General features: G+C 36.2%; 1 protein-coding gene across 2 annotated transcripts; it reads right to left on the bottom strand.

Annotated features, from left to right (window-relative positions):
- Positions 1-2,411: 2,411 nt before the first annotated feature.
- Positions 2,412-12,601, bottom strand: FAB1B (phosphatidylinositol-4-phosphate 5-kinase family protein). 2 transcript variants are annotated; one of them, XM_020382779.3, is made up of 11 exons: positions 10,807-12,601; positions 9,635-10,363; positions 8,653-8,806; positions 8,202-8,546; positions 6,803-7,696; positions 6,383-6,714; positions 5,902-6,025; positions 5,660-5,830; positions 3,941-5,440; positions 3,201-3,467; positions 2,412-3,060 (listed from the first exon to the last, which is right to left on the bottom strand). In XM_020382779.3, the coding sequence occupies exons 1-11, from the start codon at positions 11,430-11,432 to the stop codon at positions 2,725-2,727; spliced, it is 5,478 nt and encodes a 1,825-aa protein (XP_020238368.1). In that variant the 5' UTR covers positions 11,433-12,601; the 3' UTR covers positions 2,412-2,724. The 2 variants fall into 2 exon arrangements, with proteins under 2 accessions (XP_020238368.1, XP_029131071.1); XM_029275238.2 differs by having other exon boundaries at positions 9,635-10,360.

The raw sequence follows: 12,601 nt of genomic DNA, 5'->3' as shown, positions 1-12,601 counted from the left end.
GTGGGTACTCATTGGGCCCTGATGATGTTGCGATGGTGCATGGTTAGCTTCGTTCACAAATCAATGTGTGGATGCCGGAGAAGAAGATTGATGTTCCTCCTCTTGGTGATGTTGACTTGCTTCATTATGCGGAGGTTGTTAGTGAAGTTCGGCTTGGATGTGCTCATTCTCAACACATAATGTTTGAAGATCAGCCTCATGTTGGCAGTGCATGGCCTCTAAGGCCTCAGCATTTTGTTGCCGCATGAGCTTGACTTGTTCGAGTAGTCGTCTAAATGTTGCATAGTCCTCCATTCTTGATGTGCTTTGATTTATTGCTTTTGTTACTCTTTTGTTATGGCTTCATGTTGAAACCATTGGTGGCCAAAGGAAAATTTGCTTCAGTCTCACTATATGGGCACCAAGATGTTCTTATTAGGAATAGCTTGGTTGCTAAGGTTGTTCAATAAGAGTCCTCCTTCTTCTCGTGACCCAATGTTAAAGGATATGGTCTTCTCTCCTGACTCCAGACCGGGAAGGTACCTGCAAAAGGAATTCCAACAAATTAGTCTAATGTCTTCTTTGATATTTTAGGATATTATATTATAGAGTTAATCACCTATACACTGCTAGTGTAAAATTTTTTTACACTGGCAACCAATTATATCTTTTAATTGTGTCATGTCACTGTTAAAAGTAAATGTGTTTACAGTGACATGACACAATTAAAAGATATAATTAGTTGTCAATGTAAAAAAAATTTACACCGACAGTGTATAGGTGATTAACTCTATATTATATTTACCTCTCCCCATAATTGGGCATCCATTTTATATAAGATAATCTTCACAGTTATCATGTTGCGATCTTCGTATAACCAAATTATCTTCTTTGACTAAGCCTTATTGTCGATATTGTATTAGGATGTTATTAGTAAGATGGGTAACCGAGCTCATGTCAACATTTCACCTTGATCGTGATCGAGCTTACGTTTCTTACTCAGGTCGATATAGGAGGGATATGAAAATAATAATAATAATGATAATAATAATGATAATGATGGTGATAATAATAATAATAATAATAATAATAATAATAGAAATTATAGATATGATCATTTATGTTCTATAAGTGATGCATATAATTTGTCTTTCATATCTTCGAAGAGTGAGGACCAACCTATCCGATTTGGATGACTTGGTTAAGAAAACTGTCCACTAGCTATGCCTCCATGGTAACGATCTCGTGCTTAACATAATCATCCTTTTCGTAATGAGTCTTAATTAACCAATAATTTACATCTCGTGAAAAATGTAAATAAAATAAGACTTTCATTTACTAAAAAGAGACCATAAAACAAGTCCTACATAAATAAAGGATCATCTCACACAACATATCCGTTATCTACGCGCAAGAGACCTACAATCTTCTTCAATTGAAAACACTTGGAGGGCAATATATTTTTTAAGTATGGTTTAATTAACACTTTCAATGTTATATTAATTTATGTTGTTAACATCTCTTTCACAAGTGTTCTTCTGCTCTAAGGAGAGCTATAGTCTTCTTCAAGTAAAAATACTTTGCTCAACAATCTAAATTTTAATATATTATAATATTTTTAATTTAATATTCCTTTTGATCTTTATTATAAGGTACAATTTTAAAAAAATGATAGTTCATTTTATAAGGTGCTTCACAATTTTTATAAAGTATTAATTTTATTTTTCATCTTTTATTCCTATTAAAAATTGTGAGAATATGTTATTTTTATTGTTGAATAATGAGAAAAAAAAATTGAAAACAAATATTCTCTATTTCACTTCTTGAATTTTCTAATTTTTATTTATCAATTTCATGATATTGGTGTATAAGTTTTAATATGCAGTAATATATTTGTCTTTCCCATAATAATTTAATAATAAGTAAGAAAGATAAAATTAACATATCATGATTTTGTTTAATTAAATCAATTAATATAATTACTTGTATTAGTATGTTTATTTTTTTTATAAGTCGCTTATAATAAAAACTAATGGAATATTAATTTTCGTTAACAATTCTGAATGAGTTCAATTCTAAAAAATAAATTATATGCGGTAATATTAGAATGCTTATCAAAACAAAAATATTTACCACGGTAATTTCCTTCTAGCTTCTACATCTACATGCATTCTTTTATATTGTATGATTTTACTAACAAAATTAATAACAAATATGTCATAATACAAAAGAAATGACCTAGTGATTTAAATTTCCAGTAAAAATCCAAATGCATGAGAATTATAGAATCGTAAACATTATTCCTCTTACAGTTTAAGTTAAGCTGCTTAACCCAGCCCAATGATAAACAATAAATAAAGATAGCCCCGATAAATATCTGAAGCCAAGCACGACATGGTAATTGAAAAGAATTTGAGATATTCAAGAGCATGTCTGAGAAATTTAAAATCATATACATGTATAGAACGTGTTGTTGGAACATTACTATAGGTTTTTGTACAAAGATTTCATCCAGAGGTCATCAAATACTTTTACCCCAGACAAACATCTTTGGCTGCTAACAGCCTCTCTTTTGGTATCTTCTAACAAATAATTGAAAACATCTAGTTGACAAAATTACAAATGAACCGAAAGAATTCCTATATAATATACGATGGAAAAACAAAAAATCAATATAAAATTATGGGGGAGTTAATTCCCCAACCAAATTGAAAGTAAAATTTACAGAAACACAAAACCAAAGAATCATTCAGCTGGGGTCCTAGATTGTGTGTTGTTGTCTTCACCTAAATCAGACTGAGAATTACTAGTGAGAATAGAAGGGGCATTGGGAGACCACTGATCTGGAAGCATGAGAAAGTAAGTGGTCATTGCTTTCCTGAACCTTTTCTTGTATTGCTTTGGCGATATAACTGTTGGAGGTGTGTTCTTTGGTCCTCCAAGGATGCCTGAAGCTTTTACCCATGTTTCAAGATGTTTGTCCCAGGTATACTGTCTCATGAAATCAATGATTCCAATAACCAATTCATGCTTCTCTTCATCCATCCCAACCAGTAAAGAATAGTCCATTACATCAACTGACTGCACAAGAGCATGTGAGATGGACATAAGATGATGTGCATTTTGCAACAAAAGAGCCAACTTAGACCACTCCTAAGGATGAAACAAGAAAAGGAGACAGTTAAGAGAAGGAAGAATGTCAACAAAGTTTTAAGACTTACAGCAAGAAAACCACTGTCATTCCAGACAGCTCTCTCCAACAACCGTTTAGCTTTGTTTCCAACGAAAATAGGAGAAGTTGGCATTGCTTCAATTAAGTTCTGGTCCAGCAGAACTTTGTTTTTCCCAGAGCTATCTGCGTTATACCTTGATCTCGAAGATCCTTTAAGATCATAAAGTCTCGTCACAGTCCTCCTAAACAGAAGATTCTCCATAACCAAAACATCCATCCTTGATTCTTTCCCTCCTTTAAGATGCTTTGATGTAACCTTTCCAATAGATTGCCATCCAAACATCAGGTGGTTAACATAATATGCAATCAAGTGAAGCAAAATACAAAATCATATATCAATCATCCAATTATTAATACACTTAAAAGATGATTCATTGCATGGTTGGTTAGTCCTTCCAGCGTTTTTAAGTCATCATATATTTAACACATTAATTTTCAGAAACCTGTACAAAAAACTTGTGCAAAATTGGATGAATACCCACTTACGATTATGTTCATATGAGATGCTTTAACAAAATATAAATAGTTATTTTGGTATTCTGCTACTATAATGATCACCAACACTTTCGAAAGATATATCACCAATTAAACTTCTTTGAATAACTTTGGCTTGATTCCTAATAAAATTTTCATTTCACAAATAAACCTGACAGGTAGCTTCAAAATTTGAGGTCCTAAAAACAGAATTAAAAGGGGAATATATATATATAAGGTTCAAAAGACATGTACCTGGTATATGCCAAGAATCTTTGCCAGGCATGTTGGACTTCCAGTGGCTATGGATTCAGAAAGGTACTTGAAGTATTCAGGACCAAATTTAAAGAATGATTCGAGTTCTGTTTTGGTAACTTGTTTGATGATAAACCGATCATCCAAAGTTTTGGCAAAGAATACATTACTCTTCCCACCTTGAGCTCCCCATTTCTTACAACGACTTAAAGACCTTATATAGTCAAGCTCTGAAGGACAACAGACCCTTCTTAAGGCTTCAAAACGCTTGGCATAGTAACAAGTCACAGAATATTTTACTTTGCCAAGGGGACCATCTTCTCCAAAGGAAACTTTGGCATGCATAGCTTTAGTATATGACATTGGGTCCAGAATTGACGGGTTACGAGACCCAGACATGGAAAATATCATTTCTTCTATTGATCCAAAACTTTTCTGAGAATCAAAAGCCATTTCATCAACAGATGAGAATGACTGGAAGGGGCCTGAGTCAGAAAAATATGATGAAGCCAACTCTGTACCCTCTTTTGGCCTTTCTCCTTCATCACCCAATTGGAAATGATAATCTGGTGACATTAAGGCATAGGCTATAATACTTGAGGGTTCATCATCATATACCGGAATTACAGTGTCATTGACACCAATTGGCAGAAGCAGCCTTGCCCCACCCTGGAGTTCCTGCTTCCGGAAGGATGACACATAAACAGGATTGTAGTCAACCAGGGTATCAAACTTCTGTGTACTAGCAAAAAGGTTCTTGTTAAATTGGCGATAGAAGTTCAAGAAGGGCATCCCTAACCAGCTTGAGGAGTCTTCCACATTATCATGACCTTTAAAAGAAGAAAAGAAACTCTTGGAACCATTTTGATCTTCTGTACGATCCAGTAGATTATGTGTTTCTTTTTGTACACTGATCGTCAAAGCATCTGTCATATTATCAGGATTTACAGAAGTGTTATCCTTTTGAATTCCAAATCCTGAGTGGTCTTCACCAGTCCATTTTGCATCAAGTGTTTCAGACAAACTAGGTATGACAGGAAATGGCCCATCAGAGAGAGTTCTGCGAACACCGAATTCAGGTTCTAGGTCAGACTGATCACTTATGCTTTTGCAGTTTGAAAGACTAGGTTCCTCATCTTTCTCATGATTTTTATTTTTGGCCATGTCAATTTCTTGATGCAATGCATCATCTTGTGAAATTTTGCCATCAATTACTACACTTCCTCCTCCAAGGCAAGGGCTTTCATTAAGCTTTGGATCACCATCAATAGATTTAATACTCATCTGATTTTCATCTGTGGGATTCTCCTTATCCTCTGAAATTGGACTGCTTGAACCAGATTCGTTGTTGGAATTTACTAAGTTGGCTGCATAAACAAGGCGGTGATCCCACATATATGATTGAAAAAGTAACTGCCTCCACAATCGATTAATTTCCAGAACGTCAATCTCAGGTTGGCCATTTCTCTTTTCTTGGTTCAAAATCTTTTGAAGAGTTTCCTAAGTAAAAAAGAAGAGAGAATGATTCAAGCACAAGCCTTTCAAACTATTTATATGTTGTTTGAATTATAGAATTTAACAAAACTTCCAGTCCAGTAACACATGGATATTTTATATCTAATAATTAACTAGTAACAAAATTAATCACTAAACAAGGCCATACTAGACAAGGAACTTGACTGAAACTATAAATTAAGGTATAATTACTGAAGACCCCACCTCAAATTCTAGTTTCTCCTTTTGCAACATCCCCTCTAGTTCAACAACTTGGCGTCTTAATTCAGGTGTTTTGAGGCCATTGTTGATTTGGACTGCACTAGATTTTTTCTCTCCAATTTGACTAAGACCGTTGAGTACATCAGAGAATAGAAGTTCTGCCCGGTTGACCACCTGTAACAACCAGAAATTAGATGCACTATCATACAACCAAATTTTAGGATCCAAGATTGCAAATATTGAACCTCATCTGATTCTTGTTGTATCCAATCCTGATTCCGATAATCAAATATCAGTTCATGTGGAGGAAGGTAGACCGAGTGAACATCAATTGATGCATATCGAAAACAAGCAACCATTCTTCCAAATCTGCAACAGAAACACATGTATGATGCTTTAATGAAAGTCACAAAAAAAAATGCTGCAAGTACACATTTAGCCAAAAAAATCTTGAATAGCATAAAAAGAAAACCAAGTTTATATGTTTTTCATAATGAGGGGAAACCCCTACATGTCCTCCAAAGGGAAGTTTTAAGAATCCTTTCTCTTACATAATCAGGCTGATAAAAATAAGGCAATGCTTTATTTTTTAAATCCAACATTTGTGTCTTAAATCAAGTTCATTATGAGATCAAGACCACACCCCATGGCCTGTTTAACATTATTTATAAAACTTGGGCGATTGTTGTTTAGTTAAAACCCAAAATTAGGGAAGACTATAATTACCCATAAAAACGAAGACAATCTCTGTGTAAAGAATGGCCACAGCTTGCCACCCTGCTGGCTGCAGCGTGGTTTGAGAAACTGAGCTCCAAAAATTTCCCAAATGATAAACCCCAAGCAGCATCAGACATAACTATTCTCTGTGTAGCAGGTGGAAAGCCATTGATTCTCGGACACCGCAAGCACCTGTGCCACATCCAAATCTTTCCATCCCTTTCACCAGGTAGGATAATTTCCGGTAGTTTCTTGACGGATATGGTAAGTGTTCCCTGTCGATGAGTATAGCAATGCACATGTGCTTCCGTTGGCATTTCACAAGAATGGCATCGATAGCCCTGAAAAGCAATGACAAATGTTATAATTACTGCCACACAGTCATAGTTCAAAAACAAAGACATATTTATACCTAGAACAGACAATTACCTGATCAAATAAATGGTCCCGCAGAAACCGACCCAATGGCTTATCAAAGTTTCCATAGTATTTAATTCGAAATAGGTGGGACCTCTCACAAACAGTTCCCTTCCATACACACCGGGAGGACAAAGACACCAAAATGCTTTGATGGTCAGATGGAGATGGAGGAAACTCTTCTTTTTCAAGAATTGGCTCTTCATTTGTGATTCCTAGACTCTCGGGATGGTTTTGAACATCTATTGGAGATAAAGATCCTGATCCACTTAACTGGATTGCAGAGATTTTGAGATCGCCATTTTGAGGAGTGTCAACTGATATGCCTTGATATAATTTCTCTGAAGTTCCAGGGTCATCTACAGTAGGATCATCCATGACAACCATTGTGTTGTCCACAACAGAATTTTCTTCCACTAGAGGTTGTTTGGAATCCATTTCATTTCTGTCTCTACTAGTGCAAGAAAGAAGCATATTATGGTGCGATTCTGAAATTGAATTTCCTAAAGCAACAATGGAGGAGTAAAATGCAGTTGAATTGTAGAGACTTGATCCAAGTGGCATAGATTGAGAAGCACCATTAGACACACAGGGCCCTGTACCGCAAGTTGACGAGACTAGATCAGCAACTGTGAGGATTCTCGATGGTTCAGTGTCTGGTTCATGCCCTTGAAGCTTTTCATCACCAGCAGCACTGAAACCAGGAACTGTTGAAATGGACCTCTGAATGGATGATGCTTTATCATCTGGAAGGGCCAGACTGTTTAATGGAATTTCTGGCATGGAGACTCCTTCATCAGCAAGAAAGGATGTCTCCAAAGCCAAATGGTAAGCTGCAAAAACTCCATACTGAACCACATGCTTTACCTTCTTTAATTCATCCTTGTCAGCGCCTCTAAGTAAAATCTGTTCAATTGGAAACACAAGATGAATGAACTCTTCATACAGTTTCCACATGACAACTAAGTTACAATAAAATGGCATCTAAACAATAACTAACCGTATTGGAATTTTTTAAAATAAAATGTCAAGGACGAACTTATACAAAAACTTGAGCTATTAAGAAAATCCTCAACTAATGTCTCTAATAAACCCTGTAACCCAGTAACCCTTGGGGGCTTGAAGCATAGAAAAACATAGAACAACTTTCTGTTGAAATATAATTATTAATTGGAGGGTAGAGGTGACAAACTCTTGACCACTTGGTCAGACAGGCCAAGTTACCATGTCACGAGTGAGGAGTCAACTAAAAATTTCTAGTTATGAAAAGGACAAGAGAATCATCCATGTGTTTGCATAGTGTAGACAGATCACACATTATCTGGAAATTAAAAGTTAGAGTTGCCTGAAGGCCTATTTCTTATTATATTCAAATTAAATAAAAGTCATAATAAAAAAAATAGAGACTTACTGTGAAGCCCAATGGTTTGGGGCAACCTTCAAAAAACATCAATGTTTTCATTGTTTTTTTCCCACCCTGACCAGCACTATTTAGGTCTTCAACAAACTTTTCTACACGAAATGTTTCACAGTAACCCAACTTTTGTGATGAAAGATGATCAATTGAAGGCACTATTTGAGTGCCAGTGCAACGTGCTACGCGCTCCAAAAGTGGTCTCTTTACATTGAGAACCAGAGATATGTCCTTTGCAAGAAGATATTCCTGTGCATATCGTGAGACTGATTTCTCTACCAACAAGATGTTTGGCTGGTGTGAAGCTATCTTCGCCACTGCCATCTTCAGATGGTCCATTTCCTAGATAAGGATATAAAACATAAGCATGAACTCGTGATACTAGCATGTGCACCAGCAACCAAACAAGCACCAGACTAAGGATAAAAAAATGGTACACATGTACAACCTGCTGCAATAGGGTATCTACACTAGATAAGAGGTTGGTAACACGTTGATACTCTAGAGCCCCGCCCAGGATCAACAAGCGAGGTTTATCCACTTTTGACGTCATTCGCCGGTGAGCCACATTTTTCTTACAAACAACTCCTTTAACCACCACACTAATAAAAGTATGAATCCAAGAAGTCAGGAAAAATAGCAAAAGGAATGCAAGGAATGTCACATAAAAAATATTCTCTTTGACCCATTACAGAGTTAAATAAATATATCACTGGGTATATAACAAGAGATAAGACCAAGTGATCATATAAAAGCAGGTGAATTAAAATTAGGTTCAGTTTTAGCCTGTGGGTATGATGCAGATTTTGTGAAAATTAATAAAATAATTACTTGTGTAGAAGCTCTTATTACTTGTGTATTCCTAATCCTACGTTATAGTATAAACTATAAAGAAAGATATACATGAGTTATCAGAAGAGAACATTTAGTGCTTTCTAGATTTCATATGTTACTTTCCTTTTGATCTCATATTGCCTCCATAATTAAAGGTCATTCTCTCGGCACATAACATGCATATCTAACCCCAGACTACGCACAAAAATGTAATTGCACGTCTTTCTATTTGTTGTTTTTCTTTTAATAACAATTTCGCTGGCTCTTTGGAAATGTCTGTTTTTCAGTGATCTCCTTTAGTTTATTTTAATAATCAATTTCTTCTTTTCTCTTTTGGAAGTTGGAACTAGAAATAAAATATTCAAAAGCTACAGCACTGTTTCTCTAGAATTCTTTTGTTTAGTATATTTATGAAAGGTACATTCTGTACATATAAACATACACTGTGTATACATTAGAGAAAGAGGATCATGATGTCTTAAAAACCCATTGGTAAATGCCATTCAGATTGATAAATTGTATCAACCGATATAGAAGAACATGGAACTAACAGTAGATAAAACATAGAAGTATAGAGAAATACATATATAGTTTACCTTTCAATGCGGCTCCCACATGCTATGCATTTGACTTTCACATAACCAGCTGGGTCCATCCCTCCACTTTTGCTCATATCTGGTTTCAATAAAGTAGCAGCTTCCCACGACAGAGATGTGACAATCTCCAACCAACTGTTTTCGTCCTCTTCTTCAACAGGTAGGTTCTCAACCTGTAACAGCTGAGATACCAATGCCCTAAAATGCCCATCAACAACATTCTTCATTACCTTCTTGTGCTCCTCGCCTGACCTTTCTCTGTGTCGATTCTCACCACTTCCAAAACTGCTTGAAGTGCGCAGATACCCCCACTCTCCAATGGCATTCCCATCATTATCATCGTCATCGTCATACAAAATGGCTTCTTGTTCATCTTCTTCATCTTCTGGTTCAGGAGGGAGCCAGAGAAGTCCATTATTTTCAAAATCAACAGGTTCAGCATTGACATCCTCTGAAACATATAATGAAGAAGGGGCTTCATTTTCATCACAGATATCAGGTTCATCTTCATTTTTTGAAATAACCGGGGCTCCTTCCAAACCCTGTGTGTCAAAACTGTAGTTTGAAGGGAGTTTTGCATTAATGTTTTCTCCGTCCAGATCCACTTTCTGTAAGCCATCAATGTTATCTATCCCATTAAGCTCAGATTGTCCATAGTAACTATTCACTTGAGGATAATGCCTCATATCTGACCGATATACACCATACTCATCCTCATCATCATCACTTCTGAAACAAGACAAAATCATATGATCCATGACAAAATATTAGAAAAAGCAACAGCCCCCATGGACTTGACACAGTTTAAATACAAAAATGCTGGTTGACACAGAATGCAAGCCCTGTGTAAATAAATAACAAGGTCAAACAGTACATAACATCCACATATTCAGATTCAAGGATTCCTGATAACACTTGATGCCCATTAGAATAAAATGTTTATATCATTTTATAAGACTCCACAGCTTAAATCCAGTTATAATAAATTCTAATTGTAACACTCCTTTTGAATTTGTCATGTCATGTCTTATGAGCACAGTGAAGAATATGATTGACTAAAAACAAATATAAATACATAACTACATGAAGAATGTCTGAGTAAAGAAATATCAATATGAACAATCAAACATTAGCTCTCTCTGTCAGTGAACCTAGTATAAACAGTACAATACCTGTTTATTGAGAATGCATATTTATTCGGTAATGGATCACCCAGATCTGCTACAAGATCACTCCTCCCTCCTAAGGCTGAAAAACCTTCCCTGTCAGCATCCGCGTCTTTCGCCCTAACAGGTGATTGATGCAGGTTCAGAACAGAACCCTGTTGCATTGGTTGATAAGACCCAACTGAATAAGGCATGGAACAGAGAGTAATATTACTACTGTTTGCAGTGGCACTGGTTTTACTGCTAACCGAGCTTGAAGTAGATGCCGAAGCACTATGATCCAGATTGGAAACCGGAATACTCTTATCAAAAGCAACTACACCCTGCTCCCATTGTTTGTAACAATAATTACATACACGAATCTTTTCCAACTCATCCCGAGAATTCCTTTGGTTGCTAAATGAGGCAGGAATCGAGTTTGTTGTACACTTGTTACAGAAAATTCGTCCACAAAGACGACAATGGTGTTTACGATGAAATAAGGTGAACTGTGAATCACACTCGTAGCATACTCTACAACTCTGGTCGGGCATCCAAAAATCTCTAGACACATTTCCTGGCTCAGATCGCCAGGGAATCCATGATTTGACGATGCTGACAAGATCAGAAAAAGTCTTGTCCACTGCATCCATTGACAAACAATCTAGTTTGCCCGTTCATTATGACTTGCCCATTTGCCACTCCTAACAGACCATGTTCAGAACAGGGAACTAATCCAAAATAAAGAACTAGAACCCCCAACAAAAATTCAATCAAATCCCAGATATCCTAAGCAACTATACTTGTAATTCACAACTCGGGTTCAAACCCTCACAATCTAAATTTCCCTTCTTCTATATCCACAAACAATCCCCAACCTTGTCGAGGCAGTTTGTGGTTCTCCATTCAGCCTAGGAAACAACTTCATCAACGAATCTACAATAGGAATAAAGATCAATTGCCACCCTATTGACCCTTGAATTAAAAATTCACAGAAGGAACCCAACTTCTCCCACCTTTCAACCAATTCCAACTCTCACAAATCACTCTTCACTACTAAACAAGGACTACAGCATATCTCAATCAACCCAAGTCAAATTACAATAACTATGAAAAAGAAAACCACCCAATTCAAAGGAGATAAAAAAGTTCATACCCGGATGAAAACCTTTCTTCACAATCATACGCAATTAAACAACACGCTTCACGCAAAAACTCCAACTGAAAAGGTCAAGCCACTCCACTTCCTCCCCATTGCAAAACTAACCCCAAAAAACCATAATTCTTTGACCAATTAAACAAAACAACCACCCTGGTGATCAAACAGGAAATTCAAGCAGATAGCCCCATCAAATTCCGATCAAAATCACAATCAGATCCTCTTATGGCAAAGATAAAAAGGGCTGCAAATCAGGTTTGCCCCATGTAGTTAACAGGCCCTATTACACCGAAACTTCAAACATTCATAGAGAGAAAGAGAGACAAATAAGGTAACGCGGAGGGGATATCCAGGGAAACAAACACCGACCCAGAAACGATCCGTTGCGGAATGAATCATCCACGACTTCAAATTTGGATCTTGATCATCAACCATTAAACATCATCGTCATCCACAAAATTAATCTATAATTAATATCTGAATTTCAGGGGAAGAAAAACATAATAATAAATAATGTTAACGACCCTCTTGAATTCTATCCGATTACACAAATTTGCGAAAGGAAGGATCGTTTGAAAATTCGGATTTTGTTATAGAAATTGAGTGATGACTTTTCCCATTTTGCTTTTTGTTCCATCTCTTTCTCGTTAGAAACTAGTCGTC

This window comes from Cajanus cajan, chromosome 5 (genome assembly GCF_000230855.2).
Source record: "Cajanus cajan strain Asha chromosome 5, NIPB_CcT2T_4, whole genome shotgun sequence".
NCBI classification, from domain to species: Eukaryota; Viridiplantae; Streptophyta; class Magnoliopsida; order Fabales; family Fabaceae; genus Cajanus; species Cajanus cajan.
The sequence above is the reverse complement of the archived record's forward strand: the minus strand, read 5'-3'. Positions and strand labels throughout refer to the sequence as shown.